Source organism: Neovison vison, chromosome 5, assembly GCF_020171115.1.
Source record: "Neovison vison isolate M4711 chromosome 5, ASM_NN_V1, whole genome shotgun sequence".
NCBI lineage: Eukaryota > Metazoa > Chordata > Mammalia > Carnivora > Mustelidae > Neogale > Neogale vison.
The window spans coordinates 15,431,087-15,458,917 of record NC_058095.1 but is presented as its reverse complement, the minus strand read 5'-3'; the positions used below and the strand labels follow the sequence as shown (position 1 = coordinate 15,458,917).

The 27,831-nt window shown below is 35.8% G+C and overlaps 1 protein-coding gene across 4 annotated transcripts in view; it reads left to right on the top strand.

Moving 5' to 3' along the window:
* The window catches only part of TANC2 (tetratricopeptide repeat, ankyrin repeat and coiled-coil containing 2), a 369,572-nt gene that overhangs the window by 50,534 nt on the left and 291,207 nt on the right, over window positions 1–27,831 (top strand). For all 4 annotated transcript variants that reach the window (XM_044247669.1, XM_044247668.1, XM_044247667.1 and 1 more), the window contains exon 2: window positions 5,405–5,498. In XM_044247669.1, the coding sequence (XP_044103604.1) occupies window positions 5,432–5,498 (67 nt within the window). In that variant the 5' untranslated portion in view covers window positions 5,405–5,431. The remainder of the gene's footprint in view (window positions 1–5,404; window positions 5,499–27,831) is intronic.

The following is a 27,831-nucleotide window of genomic DNA, read 5'->3' as shown; positions in this document are numbered from 1 at the left end:
AAGCAATTGTACTGTTCAACTCCTGAAACAGTATATTAAGAGTTTCAGTTGCTTTTCATCCTTGACAATATTTGATATTATCAGTCTTTCAAAAGTTTGCTTTTCTGATGGGTCATAGTGGTAGCTCATTGTTATTTGTATTTTCCCAGTGACAGATTTTGTTCATCTCTTTCAATATGTGTGTTGGCCACTTATATACTTTTATAAAAAGTGTCTGTTCAAATCTTTAACCCATTAAAAGATGTGATTGTCTCTTTGTTGGGTTGTAGGTGTTCTTTATATATCTTGGATATCAGTTCTGTTAGATACATGTTTTGTGAATAATTTCTCCCAGTTTGTGACTTGCCTATTCATTTTGGTGATGTTATTTTTTTAGAGCAGATTTTTTTTTTTCAAAGATTTTATTTATTTATTTGACAGACAGAGATCACAAGCAGGCAGAGAGGCAGGCAGAGAGAGGAGGGGGAAGCAGGCTCCCTGCTGAGCGGAAAGCCCGATGTGGGGCTCTATCCCAGGACCCTGAGATCATGACCTGAGCAGAAGGCAGAGGCTTTAACACACTGAGCCACCCAGGCACCCCTATGAGCAGATGTTTTAAAAAATTTTTAATAAAGGCCAAATACATACTTTTTTTCTTTTATGGTTATTACTTTCTGCATTCTAAGAAACCTTTGCCTATCGCTGAATAATAAGGATATTCTTTTGTGTTTTCTTCTAAAAGCTTTATGATTTTAGCATTCATGTGTTTGATGCTTGATTTATTTTGAAATAATTTTCATGTATAGTGTGAAGCATAGATCAAGGATAATTTTTTAAAAAAGTGGATATCTATTTGTTCCACCACCACTTGTTGAAAAGACTTCTTTTTACTCATTAATGACTTCGTCCAAAAAAATGGCCATATAAGTGTAGGTCTTTTTCTGGACTGCCTATTCAGTGTTGTTGATCCGCTTGATAATACTTATGAGATGATACTTATGATACTTATGAGATACTTGATGATACAATGAGATGATACTGTCATGATTTCTGGAGCTGTAGAGTTAAGTCTTGAATTCAGGTCATATAAATGCTCCAGCTTTGTTGTTAGTTTCCAAGATTGCTTTGGTTGTTCTTGGCTCTTTGTATTACCATGGGCGTTTAAGAGTGAGCTGCTCAATTTCTTTCTTTCTTTATTTTTTTAAAAGATTTTATTTATTTATTTGACAGACAGAGATCACAAGTAGGCAGAGAGGCAGGGAGGGGGAGGGGGGAGCAGTCTCCCTGCAGAGCAGAGAGCCTGATGTGGGGCTCAATTCCAGGACTCTGGTATCATGACCTGAGCTGAAGCCAGAGTCTTTAAGCTGCTGAGCCACCCAGATGCCCCGAGGTGCTCGATTTCTTTTTCTTTCTTTCTTTCTTTCTTTTTTTTAAGATTTTATTTATTTGACAGCGAGTGAGAGAGAGAGATCACAAGTAGGCAGAGTGGGGGGGAAGCAGGCTCCTTGTTGAGCAGAGAGCCCGGTGTGGGGCTCCATCCCAGACCCTGAGATTATGACCTGAGCCGAAGGCAGAGGTTTAACCCACTGAACCACCCAGGCGCCCCAAGGTGCTCAGTTTCTTAAAACAACCAACCAACCAACAACAACAACAACAACAACAAAACCCAAAGCCTGCTGGAATTTGAGGTTTTGTTGTCTCTTTAGGACATTATAGGGAGAATCAACATTTTGGCAATATTGAACTTTCTACTCTATGAACGTGGGTCTATCTCTACTTAAATTTTTGTTTATTGATTTAAAAAGATTTTATTTATTTGGCAGAGAGAGAGATCACAAGTAGGCAGAGAGGCAGGCAGAGAGAGAGGAGAAGCAGGCCCTGCTGAACAGAGAGCCTGACACGGGGCTCACTCCCAGGACCCTGAGATCATGACCTGGGTTGAAGCCTAACCCACTGAGCCACCCAGGGCCCTTACTATAGCAATTTTTATTTTATCATGACCTGAGGCTTTAGCCCACTGAGCCACCCAGGCGCCCCAGTCGCCCCTTCAGTGTCTTTTTTTTTTTTTTTTTAAAGATTTTATTTATTTATTTGACAGAGAGAATTCACAAGTAGATGGAGAGGCAGGCAGAGAGAGAGAGGGAAGCAGGCTTCCTGCTGAGCAGAGAGCCCGATGCGGGACTCGATCCCAGGACCCTGAGATCATGACCTGAGCCGAAGGCAGCGGCTTAACCCACTGAGCCACCCGGGCGCCCTTCAGTGTCTTTTATTAAGGATTTTTGAATCTATGTTCATGAGGTTTGTGGTCTATAGTTTTCTTATAATTTCTGTTGGGTTTTGGAATTAAGATCATGCTGCTTTCATAATATATGTTTGGAAGTATTCCTTCTATTTTCTTAAGGAAACTGTATAAAATTGGTATTGTTTGTACCTTAAATGTTTGGTAGACTTCACCAGTGAAATAATCTGGCCCTGTAGTTTTCTTTCTGGGAGGAGTTTTGATAAGTTCAATTTCTTTAATAGAAATAGGGCTATTTCACATTTTCTGTTCAATTTTGTGTCCGTTTTGGAAGTTGTATTTTTTAAAGTTTGTTTTATGTAAAACAGTAAATTTTGTGTAAAGTTGTTACAGTATCTTCTTATTTAAAACAGCCTTTAATATGTGAAATGGTGTCCCCTATTCCTTTCTGATATTGACAATTTCTGTCTTTTTTTTTTTTATTAGCTTTGCTAGGGATTTATTAATTTTACTACTTTTCAGAAATCCAGTGTTTTTTTTCAATTGATTTTATTTGTTTGGGATTTGTTTTCTATTTCATTTCTTTTTTCATTTAAATAATGTTTTCTATATTATGTCAGTATTTCAATAGAATGTTTTCTATTTCATTTCTCTTTTTCTTTCCTTTTGCTTTCTTTGATTTGCTGTTTGTTTTTGAACTATATGAAATAGAAGCTTAGATACTGATTTCATCCTTCTCTTCTGATGCATTCCATCTTCTGTATATTTATTTATAAACATTGTTTTAGTTTCATTCTCTATGTTTCCATCATTTATATTTTCATTATAGTTTATTGCAGATATATTAAAATTTCCATTGTGATATGTACTTTTATTTTTTGACTCCTAAGTTATTTAGAACTATGTCACTTAATTTCCAAGTAGTAGGGCAGTTTCTCAATTTTTAAAAATTGTTCATTTAGAGAATATGCTCTCAAAGACTTAAGTCCTTTGAAATTTATTGGAACTTGCTTTATGATGCTGTGGTTCATTTTGGCATGTATTTTGTGTACAGGTTGTATATTCTTTTTATTTGGGAGAATGTTCTATGTATATTAAGTCTAGTTGGTTAATCGGGTAGTTCAAATCTGTATCTTAGTAAAAAATTTTTTTCATCTGTTTGATCTTGTAGCTATTGTCAAGGGTGTGTTTGTCTCCCATGTGATTATGGTTTTCCATATCCTCTATTAGTTTTGTATATTTTTGCTTTACATATTTTTAAGCTTTGTTATTGGGTCCATTCATACTTAGAAGTATGATATCTTTTTGTTGGTTTGACTTTTTAATTATTAGGAAATGTCTCTCTTTATCTTTAGTAGTGTTTATTGCCTTAAGTTGACTTTGATATTGGCATAGCTCCGACAGCTTCCTTTTAATTGTTTTTTGGATGATATGATTTTTCTCATCTTCTATTTAATCTTTCTTTGAATATAAGTAGTCTTATAGTATTGTTAAAATTTAACATGGTAACTATAATTTGAGTTTAAAGCTAACATCTTATTATTTGTTTTATTTTATTGATGTGTACTATGCTTTTTTCTCTCACTTTTTACCTTCTTTGGTCTGATGAAATATTCTTTTTCTCATTTCAATTAACCTTTAATGGCTATTCTAGAAATTACTACATTAATTTTGAGTCACTGAAGTCTGATGAAGATTATTACTTCTGCCATTTCTTGCATAATATAGGTATCTCATTTTTAACTCCATTTATCCCAGTCCTGGCTTTTTTTTGGTTATTGTCACACATTTTAAATCTACATATATTTTAAACTTAACAAGTTAGTAATGTAATTATTTTTATGGTCATTGTTCATGTTTGCAAACATTTACCTTTTTAAATGGCTCTTTCTTTTTGCATTTCCATGTTTTTTTTCTAGTTCATTTTCCTTCTGTTGGAAGAAATCAATTTTAGTATTTCTTTTACTGATAAATTCTTGTTATTTTTCTGAAATCACCTTTATTTCATTTTCATTTTAAAACATTTTAAAATTGTGAATAGATTTGATTGACTTCTTTTTTCTTTCAGAATTTTCAGGAAGTCATTCCATTCTCTTCAGCCATTCGTAATTTCTGTTGAAAGTTATTTCTGTCTGTTGATTGTTGCTTATTTAAATTTTTTATTTTTCTCTCTAGCTCTTTAAAGATGTGACTTTATGTTAGGAAATTCTTCTTTGTTATTATTTCAAATATTGGTTCTTTCTTGTTTTCTCTCTCCTTTCTTCTGGGATTTCGACAATGTATATGGTAGAACCTTTCAGTGGATTCCATAGGCCTCTTATTCTCTTATGTTTTTCAACCTTTATTTCTCAGTGCTTTGATTTGGATATTTTTTGTTAACCTCCATTTTAGTTTATGTTTATTCTGTTCCATCTGCTGGAGGCACCAAGTATTGACAACACTTTTCAGAAATTTTGCTACGGAGAGTAATGATATTGGCAGTAATTGGACCATGTGGGAACAAAGAGAGGGACTTGCTTATTTGTTTTTTGTTAAGAGATACTAGCATGTTTGTGTTATGATGGAAGATTCAGTAGTGTGAAAAAAATTAAAGCTGTGTGAGAAGGAAAAAGTAGATGGTTTTTGGCTAAAAGTCCTTGAAGAGGTGAGAGAGGACATGATCCAAAGCACAACTGGAAGAATTTTCCTTTGATAGAAGTGAGACATAAAGAGGATAGGCACTCATTCACATATATCAGTGGTCTTTGAGGTGGAATTCTGGCTCGGTCAATGGAAAATATGCACCTGGTCTAAGTTTTTAGACTCTTTTTAAATTTTGGATACGTGTGTGTGTGTGTGTGTGTTGGGTGTATGGGAAAATTGTCCAAGAGGAGGAGAGTCAAATGAAAGGGTAAGCTATATTTATAACTACCTAATTCTTTATTTTATTTCTTTGTACCCTTCATATCTATCTTTATCTCTTAGGGCACTCAAAGTATTATAGTATATTTAGTATATTTTTAAAGAAACACTAAAAGGTTTAATTAAGTTAATTTAATTAAATGTTTTTGTCATATTGTTAAAATTTCTGTACTATATATTTAAACATAATTTAATTCCAGATAGTGCATTTAAAATTAATTATTAATAATATTTTGAGTAGAAAATCAAGTTTTCTAATGTATTTTCCCATATTTTCTTTTACAGTCTTGTGAGTACTAGAATAGCACAACCATGTTTCGGAATAGTCTCAAGATGCTTCTTACTGGAGGGAAATCAAGTCGTAAAAACAGATCAAGTGGTAAGTGACTATGTTACACTTATTTTGTATGATATTTTAGAAAGGGAAGTTCTTTTAGGGATCTGAATTGATGCTACAACTTTATATTTATTAAGTAGTTTGTTTAATTTAGAAAAAAAGGAAGTTTATATTCCTCTAGGCTGCCATAATCTTAATTAAGAGGTTGGAACACTTGAATACTTACCAGGAGCAGTCAGATAAAAGAAAGCTTGTGGAGGAAACATATTTATTTAAAATATATGACAGACTAATTCTTCTGTGTACTACTTATTAAAAACTTTCTAGACCAAAATTTACTTTATGAATTAACATGTGATATTATTTCAGTCCTAGGCACTCTTTGGGGAAAGAGACTATATAAATAGAAACTGTCCTCAGAGGGTTGTACAGAAAGTAAAATACAATGCAACTGAAATAGAATTCTGCAGTCATTAAAGTTTATTAAGGTTGATTTAAGAATAAGGAAGTAATTCTTAGGATTTTAAAGTAAAAACAAACAAATTATATATATACTTTTTGGAGAAATGTTGATGAGAGATATACTAAATATTTATTTTTTGCTAATGGGTTATAGATATATATTATATTCTTTTAATCTTTTCAATTTCCCAATTTTTCTGCATTTTTACAAGTTAATTTTCTTTTTTGACAGTTTTTGAGATTTGCCTTATTTGGTGTATGTTTTGCATTTACCTGAAGATAATGTGGATTCTGCAGTTATTGGGCACAGTGTAGTTAATGGTGGTATTCATGTATTTTAGGTCTTTATTTTTTTAAAGAAATTATTTACTAAGATATCTTATACTGTGATTATTGAATTGTCTGTTTGTCTTTCTTGTTCCTAATGGTTTTTGCTTTAAATATTTGGAGGCTATTTTATTAGATACATTGTCATTTAGAATTGCTCTGTCTTCCTGGTGAATTTGACTGTTTCACCGTAATGAAATGTTCTCTTTATTTCCAATAATGTCTTTTGTTTGAAAGCTGACTTTGTCTAATATTACTGTAGCTATCCTAACTTTCTCTTGATTAGTGTTTGCATAGTATAATTTGTTTTATTCTTTTACTTTTAGCATTTCTATATGGTTTTAATGTTAATAGGATATAGTTGAACTTTATTCTTTCAGACAAGTTTTTTCTCTTAAGGGAGATGTTGGTTAATCCACATTAATTCAGCCAATGATCTGTTTGGGTTTAAATATTACATATTTCAGTGTACTTTCTACTTGTTCTGACTGATGTTCTTTCTCCTTTCTTGGTTTATTTTGTATTGATCAAAAACATTTTTTAATTATTCCATATCTCTTCCTTTTGACTTAGAAGTTACATATTCTTGCAATTCTTTGTATGGTACCTTAAAGATTCGAGTATCCACGTTTAATGTCAATTGGTACTTTCACTTTCTTCTTGGACAATACAAGACCATTAGGTTCTTTTTACCTGTGTATGTTTTTTAAACTCCACAAGACATTATATTGTTGTTTTATGTAGTCTCAAACCATTTATCAATCTCAAACCATTATTTCAGTTAACCTACATATTTGATCGTTATATTGATTTTCATTCCTTCCTTCATCCCTTACTTTCTTCTAGATGGGATAACCTTTTTATCTGGAGAAGACTTTCTATCATTTCCTTTCTGTGGTAAATTTACTTTTCTTTATGTGAAAACGTCCTTATTTTGTCTTTATTTTTTGTAGGATATTTTTGCTGGGAGTAGAATTCTAGGTTGGCAGTTATCTTCCTTCAGCACTTTCAGGTATAGTTCATTGTCTTCACCACTTGAATTCTTTTTGGTGAGAAGTCAGTTATTAGTCTAATTGCTGCCTCTTTAAAGGTGATCTGTCTTTTTTCTCCCTTTTTTTAGTTTTCTAGATTTACACTGATGTGCCTAGGAGTGGTTTTCTTTTTTCTTTTCTCCTTTTTTTTTTAAACTATTATTTAAGTATGGTTGGCATACAGTGTTATAGTAGTTTCAGGTATACAACATACTCAATGCTTACCATGATAATTATAGTCACCATCTGTTGCCATACAACATTATTACAGTGTTACTGACTATATTCACTATACTGTACTTTCCATCTCTGTGACTTATTTTATAACTGAAAGTATGTACCTCTTGATCTCCATTATCTTTTTTGCCCATCCCCCCCAAGCCCCTCCCTTTTGGCATCTACCAGTTGGTTCTCTGTATTTATGAATTTGTTTCTGTTTATTTGGTTGATTGTTTTTTTTTCTTTTAGATTCCACATATCAGTGAAAACAAATGTTATTTTTCTTTGTCTGATTCATTTCACTTATACCCTGTTCTTTTTTTTTTTTTTTTTTAAGATTTTTATTTATTTATTTGACACAGAGAGAGAACACACAAGCAGGGGTAGTGGCAGAGGAAGAGGCTCCCCACTGAGCAGGGAGCCTGATGTGGAGCTCCATCCCGGGACCCCGGGATCATGACCTGAGCAGAAGGCAGACCCTTAACAACTGCACCACCCAGGCGATCCTTTTAGTGTGTATTTCTTAAGGACAGGGAAATTCTTTTACATAATCACAGTATAGTTATCAATCTCAAACAGTTTAACATTGATAGAATGCTTTTATCTAATCTACCATTTTCCAAATTTTGCCCGTTTACCCAGTAATTTCCTTTGTAGAATTTTCCCCCTTATTTCCAAGATCTAATCAGTATAAGGCACTGCATGACTTGTTGTGTCTTTTTTACTCTCATTCAATTTGAAATAGTTTCTCTGCCTTTTTGGACAGTTTTAAAGAATAAAAGCTCTCTGTCTTTTTGAAAATAAGCAGAATGCCCCTAATTTTGTGTTTGATTTTTTTTTTTTTTTTTTAAATGATTAGATGCAGGGTATGTATCTCTGGTCTGAATGTTACTTAAACGTGTTTTTTCCCCCCTTGGAGCATCATAGCCAGAAACATACAGTGACTGTTTCATTAGTGATTTTGATGACCAAATCAAGGTATTCTCCATGTTTTTCTATTATATAGATACTGATTTTCCCCTTTCAACTGAAAACAATTGACAGATGGACACCATTTTATTTATGGTTTCCTATTTGTCAGTATTCTCAATCTTGTCTCTCGCCAAGCAAGGAGCCTGATGTGGCGCTTGATCCCAGGACTCTAGGATCATGACCTGAGCCAAAGGCAGATGCTTAGCCTACTGAACCACTCAGGTACCTGTGGATTAAATTTAGATTTAAAGAAAAGTTGCAAAGGTAGTACAGACAATTCTCATATACCTCTTATCCACCTTTATCCGTTGTTACATCTTATTTATTATGGTCCATTTGTCTAAACTAAGAAACCAGTGTTGGTACACTACTGTTTACTAAACTCCAGATTTTTATTTGGATTTCATTAGTTTTTCCATTCATGTCCTCATTCTGCTTCAGAATCCAATCCAGAGAACTATATTGCATTTAGTTATTTTGTCTCCCCAGATAGACTGAGTTTGGCAGAAGACAATAATTGACATCATTCCACTGGTCACTTTTTGATTATATACACACACACTAATATATGTCAGATATCCAAACGGCCTCCACATTTGACATTTAAAGAAATGGTTTGTCCAAAATTTGTTTTGTGGTCTAGAACCATGATTTTCTTAGACACCTTTAGCTGTTCACTTTTGGCAGCAGCACCAGCATTTTCTCTCACTTCACAACTTGATATAATTAATAGAAATCAATTAAGCCATAATAGGGTACAGTTGTGGATAGTCTTTGCCCTGAGTACTGGATAAATAACTTATTCGTACATACTATCCTTATTAAAGGTAGGCATTATATTTTCACTTCAGCAAAATTGCAAATTATTATATGCGAGACTTCTGAGTAGTACTGCGCTAGTAGAGATATTGTTAAATTCATACATGTCAAGGTTCTACTGTATTATTAAAACTAATTCCTTTGATTTACTAGGTATTTAATTATATCAATAATGATTTTAGGGGTCTTATTTTAGTATTCTTCTCCATGGTTTTTCATGTAAAATGTTTATAATGTAGAGTAGTTATGTTAGAGTAGTTATAAAAATAGTGCTTTGTATTCTGTATGAAAAGAACCTTATTTGTAGAGAAGCAGTACTTTTCTTCAAATGTACTCCAAGGCAGGAAATTCTAGAGCAAGAATAAATTTTATAATTAAAAAAAAAAGTATGCTCATGGAATGACTTCATTAGTGTTTTCATCATTACTTTATCTTTAGTTGTTAATGAATAATTGGGTGGACTTTATTCTTTATATTAACTTTTGTTATAGTTAATATAAAGTTATATTATATATAGTTAATATAAAGTTAATATATAAATATAACTTTTGTTATATTTAGGATTAATAAGGTGAGATTTCTTATAGGCATAATTATTTGGGTATTAGGAAACCAACTTAGTATTAGTTTAAAAAAATTTGTAATAAAGAGAAGTTGTTATAGTTTGTCCTTTATTTTTTTAAGATTTTATTTATTTGACAGAAAAAGACCTAGCAAGAGAGGGAACACAAGCAGAGGGAGTTGTGAGGGAGAAGCAGGCTCCCTGCTGAGCAGGGAGTCTGATGCGGGACTTGATCCCAGGACCCTGTGATCATGACCAGAGCCAAAGGCAGATGCTTAATGACTGAGCCACCCAGGCACCCCATAACTGTCTTTTAAATAGTTGATTTTGTGTAGGTCACTAGATAAATATTTCACAAAAATAGACTTTATATCATATAATAACATGAATTTTCTCAGGCAGTGTTTTCCCCCTAAGGACATGTGAATATCAGCTTTGAATTTTATAACTTAATTCATATTTTCCATGTAAAATTGTTCTTAATGAATATAGGACTAGGTGCTCCTAAGTTTTTATGAAAAAAAAAATTGTATGACTCTCCTGAATTATGCGTTATAAAGGAAATATATATGTGTTTCTATGCTATTTAAAAGTTATATGTTTATATAGATCTTTTCTTTATTTTAACCTTATTGCTTAAAATCATTCAAGTAATTAGTAAAAGTTAAAATATGCTTCTTTGATATATGTAAATGTTATTACTCAGTATCACTGTAATGGTAAACCATCATTCAAGTATAAGCAGGAAAAGTAACTGCTAATTTCAGATATTCAAGGACTCAGAAAGTATAGAACCCCAAGTATAACAAAGCTATTGGGAGAAAAAAACTCGAGGGTGTCTCCCAGCAAAGTAAAAAAAAAAAAAAAAAAAGAGGGCAGGGGTATAGAAAGAAGCGTAAGACAAAGTGAGTAAAGCTTATAGTTAAATACAAATAATCACCAGGGGTGCCTGGGTGGCTCAGTTGGTTAGAGTCTGCCTTTGGCTCAGGTCATGATCTTTGGGTCCTGGGATGGAGTCCCACATTGGGCTCCCTGCTTAGCAGGGAGTCTGCTTTTCCCTCTCTCTCTGCTCCCCAGCCCCGGGTCGTGTGTGCTCTCTCTCTCTCAAATAAATAAATAAAATATTTAACTATATTAAGTAAACTAATTTTATAACTGCTAATTTTTAAACTACTAATTTCGTAACTCATATATGTTAATTTCTTTTTCTTTTTTCCCTTCCTTCCTTTTTTTCTGGCCTATTCGAGTGTCCAGTACTTTTTTGCCTTAAATCTATCTGGATATTTGTATTTAAGGTGTATCTCTTGTAAATGTCAAGTATTTTTATCTTGTTGTTAAGTCCAATTTGATTTTCTATTTCTAAATGGTATAATTAGTCCATTTACATTGACTGTATAACTTGATATGATTTGGTTTAAGTCTCATCTTTGTTTTATTTTTTTAATTTTTTAAAAAGATTTTATTTATTTATTTGAGAGAGAGACAGTGAGAGAGAGCATGAGCAAGGAGGTCAGAGGGAGAAACAGACTCCCCATGGAGCTGGGAGCCCGATGCGGGACTCGATCCCAGGACTCTGGGATCATGACCTGAGCTGAAGGCAGTCGTCCAACCAACTGAGCCACCAAGGTGTCCCTTATTTTTGTTTTACATTCCATATGTTCCTTGTTCTTTTTTTCCCTGCTTCCTGTCTTTTAAAAATTTATCAAAAAATTTTTTATATTCTATCCATTTTCTTAGCCTTTTAGCTATACCTTCTTGGAATTTTGTTAGAGATTATACAGGGATTACAGCCTACATTTTTAACTTTCTATGAATTAACTTGAATTTTTATTTTACTACTTTCTTAGCACTGGAATGACCTTATGATATTTAATTCTACTTACATCCTACTCTGTTGTCTTATATCTTCTTTTTTTTTTATTTTTAAAAGATTTTTATTTATTTGATAGAGACACAGCGAGAGGAAGGACACAAGCACACAAGCAGGGGGACTGGGAGACGGAGAAGCAGACTCCCTGCTGAGCAGGGAGCTCGATGTGGGGCTCAATCCCAGGACCCTGAGATCATGACCTGAGCTGAAAGCAGACACTTAATGACTGAGTCACCCAGGCACCCCTTATATTTTACTTCTATGGCATATATTTCATATATGTTATACTACTATTGCTTTAAGCAGTCAATATCTTCAAGATTTTTTTTTTAAATGTCTTTTAACCCATATATTTACCTCTTCTAGTATACTTTCTTCCTTCTTATAAAATGACATTTTAGGGGTGCCTGGGTGACTCATTCAGTTAAGTGTCTGCCTTTGGCTCAGGTCATGATCCCAGGGTTCTGGGATCAAGTCCCACATGGGGCTCTCTGCTCCATGGGGAGTCTGCTTCTTCTTCTCCCTCTCTGCCTGCTGTTCTCACTGCTTGTGCTCTCTCTCTCTCTCTTTCTGTCAGATAAATAAATAAAATCTTAAAGAAAGAAAAATGGTGTTCTATGTGGGATTCTTCTTCACCCTGAAGAATTTCCTTTGCTTTTCTTTAAGTGCAGGTCTGCTAGCAGTGAATTATCTCAGTTCTTGTTTTCCCATGATGTTTTTACTTTACCTTCATTTTTGAAGGATATTTTCCTTAGGTGTGAAATTTTCGATTGGTAATTTTTTTCTTTCAACACTTTAAAGATGTTTTCTATTATCTTTTGACTCTTATTGTTTCTGATGGAAGGTTAGCCATCATTTGTGTTGTTTCTCTACCCACCCCCCCCAATTGGCAGTAATGTGACCTAATTTGGTCTGTTTGCTTTAAATTTTTTTTTTTCTTCATTTTGGCTTTTGTCACTCGGATATGATATTGCCTAGGCATATGGCTTTCATTCTGTTACCTTTTTTAGGTTTTGGAGAGCTTTAGTTTATGTGTTGATGTCTCATCAATTGTGGAAAACCTTAGCCATTATTTCTTAAAGTATTTCTTCTATTTTTTTTCATCTGTGTTTTGGAACTTTAGTTTGTATATATTAGGTTCTTTGATATTATGTATATGGATCTGTGTTGTTTTTTTTTGTTCTTTTTTTGCTTGTTGTTTATGTTCGTCTGTCTTCATGTTTACTGATACTTTCTTCTGTTCTGTCCAGTCAGTCGTTAAGCCCAGTTAGTTAATTCTAACTTAGCATTTTTCAGTTACAGAATGTTCCTATGGTTTTTAAATTTTTTTATTTTTATTTTTAAAAGATTTTATTTATTTTTTATGACAAGGAGAGAGAGAGCACAAGCAGAGGCAGAGGGAGAAGCAGACTCTGCCGAACTGGGAGCCTGATGTGGGGCTTGGTCCTGGGACCCTGGGATCATCACCTGAGCCAAAGTCAGATGCCTAACTGACTGAGCCACCCAGGCACCCCCGTATGTTCTTTTAAAGATAATTACATTTCTCTATTGAAATTTTCAACCCATTATTTTGTTTTTATTTTTAACATCTTTTTTCTTAGCATACATAAAAGCTAAAAATAATAGCTTAATAGCTGGCATCTTTGCTAAGACATGTAGGTCATATATGCATCGGCTTCTATTAATTATTTTGCCAGGGACGCCTGGGTGGCTCAGTTGGTTGGACGACTGCCTTCGGCTCAGGGCGTGATCCTGGAGTCCCGGGATCGAGTCCCGCATCAGGCTCCCAGCTCCATGGGGAGTCTGCTTCGCTCTCTGACCTTTTCCTCGCTCGTGCTCTCTCTCACTGTCTCTCTCTCTCAAATAAATAAATAAAATCTTTAAAAAAAATTATTTTGCCAGTTGATTATGGATCATATTTTCCCGCTTCTTCACATATCTCAACATTTTTCTTTTGGTTATCAGACATTGTGTTTACAAGAACTGTAGTGTCTGGAGTAAATGATTTTCTCGAGAGAGGGAAAGCCTTTGCTTATGTAAGGCATCTGTGATGAGAGTCTGACCTTTTAGATTTCGTGGACTATTGAAGTGGATAAGGGCTAGGTTATAATTCAGTTTCAGTTCACATGTATTTCGTATGTCTAGGGTCAGATCTCTTTGTGTCAGTACTTACCCTTTAGCACAACTCTGGCTAATTCCATCTGATCATGAGATTGTCATCAACTTTATTGTCAGGCTTCTAGTCCTCTGTATTGTTGTCATCATGAACTTAGTAGAAATCCTGTGTGGAGAATCAGTGAGCATGGAGACCTAGTTTTGAGTGTAGGATCCCTCCATCTTCTATATTAGGAGCTGGTAAACTGTGGCCTACAGGCTAAGTTTGGCCTGCCACCTGTTTTTGTAAATAAAATTTTATTGGGACGTAGTCATACTCACTTGTTTATGTTTTGTCTATTTCTGCTTTTATGTTAAAGAACAGAATTCTGTAGTTATAACAGTGACTAATAAGTTTAATATTGGGGGGGGAGTACCTGGGTGGCTCAGTTGTTAAGCTTTGGCCCAGGTCATGATCCCCGGGTCCTGGGATCGAGCCCTGCATCGGGGTTCCTGCTCTGTGGGAAGCCTGCTTCTCCCTCTCCTACTCCCCCTGCTTGTGTTCCCTCCCTCACTCTCTCTCTGTCAAATAAATAAATAAATAAAATCTTTAAAATAAACAAATAAATAAAATGTTTAATATTGGGGTGCCTGTGTGGCTCAGTCAGTTTGGCATCTGACTCTTGATTTTGGCTCAGATCATGAACTCAGGGTTGTGAGATTGAGCCCTGTGCGGGGTTACTTGCTCAGGTCAGCACAGAGTCTGCTTGGGATTGTCTTTCTCCCTCTCCCTCAATTCCTCCCCCTGCTCATGCATGTGTTCTCTCTCTCTAAATGAATACGTAAATAAAATATTTAAAAAATGGGCTTCAGGGGTACTTGGGAGATGCATTTGGTTAAGTGTCCAACTCTTAATTTCAGCTCAGGTAGTGATCTCAGGATTATGAGATTGAGCCCTGCATCAGGTGCCATTCTCTGTGCGGTGTCTGCTTGATTTTCTCTTTTCATCTGCCCCTGCTGCTCATGCTCTCTCTCTTTCTCTAAAATAAATAAATAAATCTTTAAAAAAATAAAATAGACGTTATTTTTTAGATCACTGTTAGGTTCATGGCAAAATGAGGGGAAAATACAGAGATTTCCCATATACCTCTGCCACCACGTATGCATGTAGTACTCACTTGCCTTTCCTCTCAGTCTCCTCAGTGGTCTTCCTTTTCATCCCCTACCATGTTCATACTCCATCCAATTATCGTTTCTGTCCTGAGAATAGATATCATTTTTTGAGATATTTTACTTTGCTTGGTTTGGGTTGTTGTCAGTCTTTCTTGATAAGTATAAGCCCTACAAGTTTACTGACTGATTTCCAGCATCTAGAATATGCCTAGAAATTAGTAGATCTATAAATATTTATTGAATGAAAGAACAAATATACTGTTTTCTGTGATTCACCATCATCTGCCCTCACTCTCATCCTACTGCCATGTCAGTTTTCTTAGCTAAAAATTATTAGCTTGGGCAGTACCTGACCTCACCTAACTTCTCAAGACTTATTCCCTGTAATTCTTATTAAGAAACTTTCTACTTTATCTAAATCATACTTCTTAATCCTTTATATTATTAATGTTTTGCCCCTTTGATCATGACATTCACTCTATCTGGAATAAACTTGCCACTTGCTTTCAAGTTACCTCTTTAATCCTATCTAATCAGTCATTAACGTCCAGCTTTTATCTCATTTTGGTTCATAATTATCAGCCTTTTGCCTCATGTGCTTATTGCCTGTGTTCCTAATATGTAACTTCTATTGTTTAAGAACTTTATAGAAATGTTTTCCTAATATAGATTGGTTAACTATCATAATTATGGGTAAGGGATGGATACTTTTTTCTGTCCTCCCATCAGTTCATACTGTCACTGTATTTACATTTTATATATCCGTATTTTGTAGAAAGTGAGTATAAGAGGTCAAGTAAAGTTACTGGCTTTGTTGACTAACTCTTACCTTACATTTGCTTATGTTCTGTTTCACAAAGGCAGATGGCTTTAACATATATTACCTCCTTTAATCTGTACAGCAAATACCATTTCATTATACAGATGAGAGAAAAAAGACTTGCTCAAGATAAAAAGACTTGCTCAAGTTTCTACAGCTAGTAGACAGCCATAATAGAAACTTGAATTTTCACTTTTCATATATTGCTGTCACTGACTAAATGAGACAGTTAGTAATGGAATTAAGTCTAAATTGAGATCTGAAAACCGTATCTTTTCTTTGAAGTAACAAGTTGGATGTTAAGAGATTTTAAATTGCTAAGGATTATGTTACAGCAACAAGTAGGCCAGAGTTTAGTGGCTTCTTGTGGTATTTGAGAGAGATATTTTTTTTAAGTTGTGTGCATTTTTGCTCTTTGATTTTTTTCCCCTTATTTTTCATGGAAATGTTAGAAATGGGTACCAATTATTTGCTGTGAGTTGACTTGTCAGTTTCTTATATATTTATTATTTGAAAAATTACCTAAAATGTAAACTAATATTAACATCTCTCCATGGCTTTCCTGATTATTTTATTATTATTATTTTTTTTTGGAGAGCGAGAGAGAGAGAGTGAGTAGGGGGTGGAGGGGCAAAGGGAGAGGGGGAGAGTATCTTGAGCTAGTTCCATGCTCAGCATGTCACAACCCTGACATCATGATCTGAGCTGAAATCAATTAAATGCTTAACCAGATGAGCCACCTAGGGTACCCCTGTCTTTCCTGATTATTAATTGTACAGTAATACAGTTGAGGTTAATTAAAAACAATTTTTTCATGCAGCAGAATACTGATCTCAATAATTTTTCTGCCCATATACTCCTGCAATATTTACTAAAAATATTAGGGGTTTTCAACTAGAGTGGCAAATATAAAGATGAGAATTGGGCAAGTTAAGTTAGATAATGCTTCCCTTCCAGTTGTAGATATTTTCTCCTCTGTTCTTACTGGCTTAAGGTAGAGTATTTGGGTATAGTCACGTGGGGAGCGAGAACTAACGGAATGGAATGACAAATAGTGAAGACCATAGTGAGAAATTACAGCAAGGAGATGCCCCCTATGCTTTCTTTACATCCCTCTTATTATTTTGCATGTACAGCCCTTTTATATTCTGTCTCTATTGTAATTGTCACTATTTATCTTATTGTATATCTTGTTACTCTGTTTTATTATCTCTCTTTCCTACTGGAAAGCAAGTTTCATGACAAGTTCATTCTCTTTTCCACTGCTGTATCCTTAACACAGCCCCAGTACCTAGTAAGTGCTTAGTGGTACTTGTTTTATGCGTGAATTACATTTGTAGGAAAATATCTCTGGGATCAGTGCATAAAATGGACTGTAGTGAGATACTACTTAAGAGATGAAAAGAGTAAAGAAGTGACAGTATGACCAATGAGGTTACATAGGCAGACATTTCTGAGGTAAAATAGAAAGGACTTGGTTACTAGAATATCTGGGAAAGGAAAAGAATGAGCAGAAATAGTTTGTTCTGAAATTTCTGGCAAGAGAGACTAGCTAACTAGTGACATTGCATGATTTTGGACCCGTATTATGTGTACAGTGATCATATATTAAATGAATAACTATCCAGAGAGAAGCTTTTACCTTTGCATAGAATTTTTTTCAATTTTAATTAATTAATTAATTAATTATTTGAATTTCTTTTCAGTGTAACAGAATTCATTGTTTATGTACCACACCCAGTGCTCCAAGCAATACATGCCCTCCATAATACCTACCACCAGGCTCACCCAACCTCCCAACCCCCCTTCAAAACCCTCATATTGTTTTTCAGAGTCCATAGTCTCTCACGGTTCATCTCCCCCTCCAGTTTCCCTCAACTAATAGAATTTTGTTTTTAAATATAATTTATTTAACTCTATGGTTTATTTCCATTCTTCTGGGTTCCTTTGTAGTCTACCCTTATTTGAGCTTTGGAATTATGCTTCCCCTGGGCTTTAGGACAAATTAATGTTACAAGCCCTTTTAGCCCTGCATTACAATTACATAGGCCAAAAATTCGTTTCCAAGGTTGTCTATTTTCACGGTTTTCTGTTTCAATTCTTGTTGCTGAAGAAGGAAGCCAGAGAAATCTATGTAGGGTTTTTGCTATCAGCAGAAGTCCTTCTGTGACTCATTCTTTCCAATTTAAGGGATATTGTTTTCATTCTTGTAATTAGTTTGTGCCTATCCTCCAGGTGCCCATTCTTTGCCTATTGCACAAGGTGCTTGAAATTTAAAATACTGATTGAGGTTCCTCTGAAAGCTGTCTTCAGTTATTAATCCAGTCATATATTTTAAACAACAATTTTTTAAAAGATTAAATCATTTAAACTGGTTTAATTTGGACACTGTTCCTGCATATCAGTTACTTTAAAAAGCCAAGTATATTTCAGATATGCCACTTACAATCCTACATTCACAAATCAGAATGTGCCATGAAGAAAAATAAATATTAGGAAATAGATTCTAATTTTTGATTTAAAAAGATATTTAAGTAGTGTTAAAACATAAAATTTTTTTTTAAAGACTTTATTTATTTATTTGACAGAGAGAGATCACAAGTAGGCAGAGAGGCAGGCAGAGAGAGAGAGAGAGGAGGGGAAGCAGAAGAGAGAGAGAGAGAGGAGGTGAAGGACCCTGGGATCATGACCTGAGCTGAAGGCAGAGGCTTTAACCCACTGAGCCACCCAGGCGTCCCTAAAATTTTCTTTGTAATGCTTTTTTCATGTAGCATAGTTTGATATTTGGTAATGCTTTCACCAAGTTAAAATGGTAAATTATTTTAACACTGTCAGATTTTTCATCCAAATAGATCTAGTTTTTTGTTTTCTTAGAAAACTTAAATGCTCTAGATTATAGATGTGTCCTTTTGCAAGTTTGTGATATTTAGTACTACCTCATGGTTTCCTCATATGTAATATAATCATGCTTATTTGTGATATGTGGCAGATTTTGGGGGGAGGGGTGGAGGGGCAGACAGAGAGGGTAAGAGGGCCTGTTAAGCAGGCTCCACACCCAGCACACAGCCAGCCGCATGGCTTAATCCCACAATCCCCAATATCACGACCTGAGCCGAAACAAAGATTCTAATGCTTAACTGACTGAACCACCCAGGTACTCCTATATGGCAGTTTTAATAAAAATACATACATGTACTCATGATAGTAAAATGTTAATGATAGATCCATGAAATGAGTGAGGTGCTAAAAAGAGAAACTATCTTTTAAAAGTTGCTGTGGGGTGGCTTTCATAAACTCTTGTCCGCAAGGATCTTTGGAGTACGGTTCTGTGAATGGGGAACATCTTTAGTACAAGTTGTATGTCTTTAAAGAAACTCAGTTTCTGTGCCTGGGTCGCTCAGTCAGGTAAGTGTTGAACTCTTGGTTTTGGCTCAGGTTGTGATCTGGGGGTCATGGGATTGAGCCCAGTGTGGGGTTCCACGCTCAGTGCAGAGTCTGCTTGAGATTCTTTCCCTCTTTCCCTTTCCCTCAACCCCTCCTCCCACTTGTGTGTGGGTGCACTTGCATGTGTCTCTTTCTCTCTCAAATAAATAAGTGAATAATAAAAGAAACCCAGTAACCAAAAATTTAACATTATAAATGTGTTCTGCAACCTCCCCTTCCCATTTTCATAAATTTTTTATAGTCAGGTTTTATTTGACTTCCTGGAGAAAATAGGTTAACTTAATTTTTTCCAGATTCAGAGTGTTCTAAGAGTCATGATTTTCTTTCTTCTTCTTCTTTTTTTTTTTTTAGGAGTTTATTTATTTATGAGAGAGAGAGAGAAAGATGGCGAGAGTGATAGTATGGGGAGGCAGGAGCAGAGGGAGAAGGAGAACCTGACTCCCTACTGAGCAGGGGGCCCATCACGGAGCTTCATCCCAGGACCCTGAGTTCATGACCCGAGCCTAAGGCAGACATGCTTAACTGACTTAGCCTCCCCCAACCCCAAGAGCCATGATTTTCTTTCATTCATCCCTAAGTATCTTCCATCAAAAGAACTGATTCTTTAAAAAAGTTTCATAAGGATCTTTTATGTCTCACCAGGATATAAAGTAAGCTAGTCATGTTTTTAAACTAAAGGTTAACAAGCTGGGTTTGATTTTGTTTTGTTTCTTCCTAAACCACCCTTAATCTTTTAGTAAGTTGAAGGAATAAGTAACAATTGAAAATGTTATCTTTACTATTAGAATGACTGAAACTCTTGCATGGTAGCTCCATGGTTCAGCAATTTTCAGATGGAATGTCTTTTGTAAAATTATTTCTTGTAATTAATAGGATGTGTCAGTAATTAATAGGATATGGCAGATATGATAAAGATATCGCTATAACACTGATTCTATTTCTATAACAAAAGAGTTTTACTATCCTCAGATAGTATACCTATGTCTATGGTATTGAAATGTCCTTTCTGTATGTATTGTCAGGGAACAAAAATTCCTGTTTCCATCAAGATTCTTCTTCTAGACTAAAAATCAAATTTAGATTTGATTAAACAGATTAACAGGAGAAAATCAAATTTAGTAAACTAAGTATTAAAAATCCATATAGACATGGAGATTCCAAAGAGAGGCATCATAAGGTATATATGTCTTTCTGAACTAAGGAGGAGGGGAAAGGGTCCTGGGCTTCAAGGGGAAGGAATACCCTTCACAGGAAGATGAAAAAGAGTAAATGTTTAGTAAACAGTTGTTTGCTGGGCCACTCAGACAAAATGGAACATGGAGGACTTGGATCAAACAGGTCTTGTCAGGCTCCTCCCGGTATACCATACTTAGTTTATACAATAATGTAGTTATCTATGAGGATAACTCTGTTCCTATAGTAGATTCTCTAAATTCTTTTTAGGCAGTTGAGGTGAGGTAAAGCACTTTCCCTGGCTGGGTTTTGATTGCTTTCTAACTCAAAATGGTCTTTATGCTAAGGTGGCTCATTTTGAGGCAGCTTGCCCTTAGCTATTACAGAATATAAAGATATATAACTTGGGAAAAAACTTTGTTCATCTGCATTGCAATAGATTCAGATTCAGCCTATATTTATTGAATATTTATTATGTGCCTTGCACTACATTAAATACTTTAACCAAAATTATACTCATGTATTAGTCTACATTAACTTGAATTACATGTAAAAATTTGAAAATTGTGGGATTATTTGCTCACTAAAGATTTTATTTTAAGGGGGTGCCTGGGTGGCTCAGTGGGTTAAGCCTCTGCCTTTGGCTCAGGTCATGATCTCAGGGTCCTGGGATCGAGCCCTGCATCAGGCTCTCAGCTCAGTGGAGAGCTCACTTCCTCCTCTTTCTGCCTGCCTCTCTGCCTACTTGTGATCTCTCTCTCTGTCAAATGAATAGATAAAATCTTAAAAAAAAAAAAAAAGATTTTTATTTTAGGGAACTTACCATTTTGATTAGGAAAGAACTTGGTGTAAATATCATTTATGGTTATTGTAAAGCATTTAGGTAGTAGTCTGGGTTCAGACCAAGAAGGTTATTGGGAACAGAGCTATCTCTTAGACATTTTATGTTCTTGGTCCCGTTTGTCACGTGGCATGAATTTTCTGAAGAAAGCTGTATTATTTCATCTTATATTTTGTAACTTAGTGACCCTTTAGAGTAATGCTATTCAGTAGAACTTTCTGTAATGATGGATATATTTTATAAGTCTGCATCCAGAATTGTAATGGAAAGAACTTAGGACTGCCCCCCAAGTATGGTTAATTAAATCACAAAGGGTTTTTTTTAGTGCTTATTCTGTATCAAGCATTGTGATAGATGCTGGGGATAGTTCCTGTTCTCTGAGAGCTTAAAGTTTAATATAGGAGAGCGATTCCTAGCCTAACAGTGATAATACAGTTGGGGGATAGGAAGGAGAGGAGAATGCAAGTTGAACACTGAAAGATAAGTATGAGTGAGGGCACACTGGGAAGGAGGTAACATTTGCCAGTAGATGAAGATAGGAGACCATATGGTACATTCTGGCATGTGTAAGAATTCTCTATTCCTGGAACCTAGGGTGAGTTAGAAAGTTGCTAAAAAGAATGGACAGTTAATCACTCATCAGTCAGTGAAGCATCTTGTGTGCCATGCTGGTTTGGATTATAGCTTTAAAGCCACAGGCAGCCATTGCAAGGTTTTAAGTAACTGATGAGTAAAAAAAGATTTTAGCATCTAAACTCAGTACCTCTGCCCCCCATTTTTTTTAAAAAAGATTTTATTTATTTATTTATTTGACAGAGAGAGAGATCACAAGTAGGCAGAAAGGCAGGCAGAGAGAGAAGGGGAAGCAAGCTCCCCACTGAGCAGAGAGCCTGATGCAGGGCTCCATCCCAGGACCCTGAGATCATGACCTGAACTAAAGGCAGAGGCTTAACCCACTGAGCCACCCAGGGGCCCCCTCTGCCCCAAACTTTTTAAGTTTGAAATTTCTAGAGGAAATGAGAATTTTCTGTTAAAATTTAGCTTTGATTAGGTCCTGTGTAATCTTTTCCCTAGTCAGTTTTACTTGCTGTTGTAGCAGTTAGAATAGTTAGAATTACCAAAGATCCAATTTAGAATGACTGAGATACGAAGGGGATTTATAATTTCATATTAATAGAGAATTCTGGAGGTGTGATGATTATAGAGAAGTTAATTCTGAGGCTCAGCAGCATCACTAAGGACTCCATTTCTTTCCATCTCTCTGCTCTGCCATTTTCAGCGTAGTGGTCATTATTTTCCAGCTTGTCTGTACATAGCTGCAAGAGAATTACCACACCTTCAACGTGTACGTGCACACAACGTGCACACATCATTGTCAGAGGCTGGTAGAACAGCTGGCCTTCTTGGGTCCATTTTTAAGATTGAGGAAAGGTTTCTTGAAATCCGTCTCTCTCCTACCCCCATTTGCTTCACATCCTGTTGACCAAAGAAAAGCATGTAACTTTCTTAAACCAATTAATGAAATTGCAATTGTTGTTACTAAGATTCATTTACTAATTAAGGTTCACTCCTGAAGGCTAGGGAAGAGAACCAACCTAAAAAACCTAAAATAAATTCAGCGTTCTGTTAGTGTGAGAAGGGATTGGATGGACAACCAGTGGAACCTGCCACTTCAGTTTACTAATCTAACTGTGGGGTTTTTTGGTTTATTTTTAAAATTAGTAGTTTTTTCCTTACCAAGAATTACAACAGCCTGTGTTTGCCCCTAAATAGGAAAGACAGGAGGACCTCCTTATTGTTAGGGTCCATGATCAAAGGAGCGAGACTGATACAAAGTGAAGGTCAAGCAAAGCTTTATTTCAGGCCAGCACAGAGAATCAAACTGACTGACTGGGGCCGCCTCTTGGAGAAAGAGTGACCCCTCCTCAGCCTTATAGATGAACTTTTATAGGGCAAAGGCCATGTGGTTGAGCCTGGCCACACACGGGTGGCCAATGAGATTGTAACACACAGAGAAAGTTGCATAGCCATACTAGGTCACACTCGGGTGACCAATTGAATTACAATTTACCCTATAGTAGATATTTGAACTAGCCTATCACCTTGGTCAGAATTGGTGCCCAAAAGGCGGGGCCCACATTCTTTGGTGGTTAGGGAGATAGTATGTGCTCTTTACTGATTGGACACCTCCACCTGGCCTGACACGTCCTGGTATCTGGGCACTGTTATCAGGAGCCGGTCGGCCATATTTTACTGGTTTCCCAGACTTGTTTCTAAGTAAGTTCCTCCGGGGGAGCCGGGGGAGGCAGGGTCTATCTAAGTTCACTGAATAAACAACAAAATGGCTGTTCTACTGAAATGGGGTTGCTCTGGCTAAGTAGGCCCTTACACTTATGTTTGTCAATAATGTGTATACTTTGCTGTGAAGTTTGCAGGTGAAATAGAGCTATAGTGGCATAAGTCAGTCTCTTTGAGTCTTACCTACTTTGAAGACCTATCTTCTTTAAGGACTTGATTTCTGACCTGCAAAGCTAAAGACTGGGCTCTAACCATAGGATTTTTCTGTATGCAAGGCCTTGCCTGGGAAACAAACCAGATGATCATGCTAGAAGATAGATTTCTATATTGTTCTGATCAGTGTAATTCTTTTCTGGTTTATAGACTATGAGTACATGGAAGATTAGCTCTTACTAATTCTTTTCTCCTGAATATGTATTTTTAATTATATGAATCCTTTCTGTGTTTTTTGTTAAGGAGCCAGATTTTTCAACTCAAATATTTGGAACAGATTTGTCTGCTTTTTTGCCATTACTTCCCATCCTAACCACAAAAGACTTGGCTGCTTTTGAATATTTGGTGGGAGAAAAACAATATTGCAGAAAAATTTATTTTTTCAAAATAATGCCTAGCTGTACTTTTTTGCCCTAAAATTTTACTTCATGCCTTGTTCTGTTATCTCTGATATTATTCATGCGCTAGTTAGTGCAGTCATTTCTTTACTCAGAATATTGTGTTACATTGTGGCTATTCTTTGTTCCCATCTTAAAGAATGATGGCCAGACTAGTAATAAATCTCTTTTCTGTTAACCTTCCAATTACTTTATATTCTGAGGCTGAAGTACTGTTAGATACTCTTTAGATACTTCTCTGTTCACCTCCTCTCTCTGTTCTATCTTTTCATCCCTGATTATATTGTGAGCACCTACGATGGGTCCTGTGAAAAACTGAGGGATCTAGTTTACTTAGGGATATAAGACATAGTCTCTACCAGATTATACTCTATGGTATACATAAACTATTAGTATTAAAATATAGTGTGAACAATTATTATAATAAAGTTCTGCCAGGATACTATTGGAGTACAGAGGAAGAACTGCATCTCAGACTTGAGGATGGAACAATTCGTGGAGGAGGTAGTGACTATCATCATTTCAGGCAGAGGATACAGAAATTATAAAGGCTGAAGTTATGAGGGAGCTTGATAAATTTAGAAAATTATATAGGTAGTTTGGTACTTTGGTTGGCTTTCATTTGTTATATCTGCTTCTTTCTGCATGTCTATTTCATTTTTTTCTGATCTAAAACATTAGTTTCCTCTACTATTTGGTTCAAATAGTAGAACACAGCTACTGAACAACATTTGAGTTACACATCTTATAGTTCAGGTGCCCAGAGGCGGATACCAACTCAATCGTTTTGTTTTCAAATCTGTATGCCCATGGGTAGGTTAACTCTGGCCTAATTTAGTTCTGGTATCCACCCCTGGACAAATCAGTTTGCACTCTGGAGTAGGGTTTGGGTAGGGTTTGTCATCATGTCAGCTTGGGTTAGGTAACTTACCTTAGTGGAAATCAACTATGGCAGAGAGAGAAAGTAGTAGATGAAATGAAGATTAATAAAGGGCAGTTTCCAGAAAGAGGTGTGTGTATGAAGGTGGGTGGGGCAGAACACATGACATTTTTATTTTATTTTATTTTATTTTTAAAGATTTTATTTATTTATTTGTCAGAGAGAGAGGGAGAGAGAGCGAGCACAGGCAGACAGAGAGGCAGGCAGAGGCAGAGGGAGAAGCAGGCTCCCTGCCAAGCAAGGAGCCCGATGTGGGACTCGATCCCAGGACGCTGAGATCATGACCTGAGCCGAAGGCAGCTGCTCAACCAACTGAGCCACCCAGGTGGCCCACACATGTCATTTTTAGAAGCAGTGGCAGCATTGTCCAGGTGAGTGATTGTGAGGGCCTGAAATAAGAGGGTGGCAGTGGAGATGAGTAGATATAATGGAAGAGTCAACTGGACTTGACTGAGTCTTGGCTTAAATGAAGGAGATACCATCATTTAAAAATTTTTAAATTTTATTTATTTGCTCAACAAAAATATTTGATGAGTGCTTGCTCCAGTTAGAGGTACTAGAGATATAGCAGTGCTGTAGATCAAGTTTGGTCCTAGTTATATAGGAACTGCAAAACTTACGGACATTAAGGAGGGTACAAGATGTAATGAACACTAGGTGTTATACGTAACTAATGAATCCTTGAACACTACATCAAAAACTAATAATGTACTATATGTTGGCTAATTGAATTTAAATAAAAATAACTTATTCAAGGTTCACACTCATGTTTCTGGCTTAGATGATTGGGTGAATGGTGGGTTCGTTCACTTGAAGTTTGAGGGCGTATGTAATGAATTCATTTTGGAGATATTAAATTTGGACCGATAATGGTGTATTTAAGAGAAGTTAGATATATGGGTTAGGGGTTTAGGATAGGGCAGAGTAAGAGGTCTAGAATTGGAAGTCACAATCACATGGTAGTGGCTGAAGTTTTAAAAACTAACCAAAAGGTAATATTTACTTAGTGTGTATCTATAGTTCTGGGAATTTTTTAAAAATTTGAGAGAGAGAGAGCACAAGCAGGGAGAGGGGCCGAGGAAGAGGGAGAATGAAAGAGAAAATCTCAAGTAGACTGCACTGAGTGCAAGCCTGACACAAGCCTCGGTCTCAAGACCCTGAGACCATGACCTCAGCTGAAACCAAGAATCAGATACCCAACTGACTGAGCCACCCAGGTGTCCCTGTACAGTTCAGTGAATTTTAACATGCATATGAATGTATGTAGCAGCCACCACGATTAGTATACATCATGGTACCAGTTACATTGTGATACCCTTTTCTAGTTACACCCTTACCTCATCCTGAAAAGCAATGAACTATTTTTCTCTGTCTCCATAGGTTCTGCTTGTTTTAAGAATGTGATATAAATGGAGGATGGAATAATACAGCTTTTAAGACTGGCTTCAGCATAATGTCTTTGAGGTTCATTCAAGTTGTTGTGTCCAGCGGTAGTTGTTTTTTATTGCTCAGTGGTATGCTATTGTATGAATGTACCATAGTTTCTTTATTCATTCACCTACTGAAGAACATTTGAGTTGTTTCCATTTTGGTGCAGTTATGAATAAAGCCACTTATAAACATTCATATACAGGCTTTAGTTTGATTCTGAGCTTTCATTTCTCCAGGGTCAGTGCCTGGGAGAGAGATTTATAGATTATATGGGAAGTGTATGTTTAGCTATAAGAAACTACCAGACTACTTTCCAGAGCAAATTTCATTCCCACCAGCAAAGTATGAGACTTCCAATTGTTTCGCATCCTTGCTGGCACTTGATACTATCAAGATAGTATATCTTTTAATTTTAGTCGTCCTGTTAAATGAGTAGTGGTGTCTCACTGTGTTTTTAATTTGCATTTCTCTAATGGCTGATGATGCTAAACATATATTCATGTGCTTGTTTGCCCTTTGTATATCCTGTATGGTCAAGTGTCTCTCTAGATTTTTTGGTCCATTTTTAAATTTGGTTGTTTGTTTTCTTGCTGTTGACTTTTGAGAGTTCATTATATATTCTAGATATAAGCCCTTTGTTGGTTGCTTTTTTATTGTTCTCCTAACAGTGATTTTTTTCAGAGCAAAAATTTTAAATTTTGATGATGAAGTCCAGTTATCTTTTTTTAATGGGTCATGGAGTGCCTGGGTGGCTCATTGGGTTAAGATGCTGCCTTCAGTTCAGGTCATGATCTCAGGGTCCTGGGATCGAGTCCTGCATCGGGCTCTCTGCTCAGCAGGGGGCCTACTCCCCCCTCCCCCAGCCCGCTGGCCTTTCTGCCTATTTGTGATCTCTGTCAAATAAATAAATAAAATCTTTTAAAAAAGGGTCATGCTTTTGGTATCATATCTTAAATCTGTGTCTTACCCAGGTCATAAAGATTTCTATTTTTTTCCTTAAAGTTTTACAGTTTATATTTAAGTTTGTGGTCTGTTTTGAGCTATTTTTCATATAATAAATGAGGCTAAGGTTGATGTATGTGTTTTTTGTGTATGGATATACAGTTGTTCCAACACTAGTGTTAAAAAGACCATCCTTTCTCCTTTGAATTGCTATTGCATCATTGTAAAAAATTAGTTGGCCATATTTGTTTCGGTCTATTTCTTTCTCTTTCCTTATTCTTTTTTTTTTTTTTTAAAAGAGAGAGAGAGAGAGCACAAGCAGGGCTAAGGGAGAGGGACAATAGGG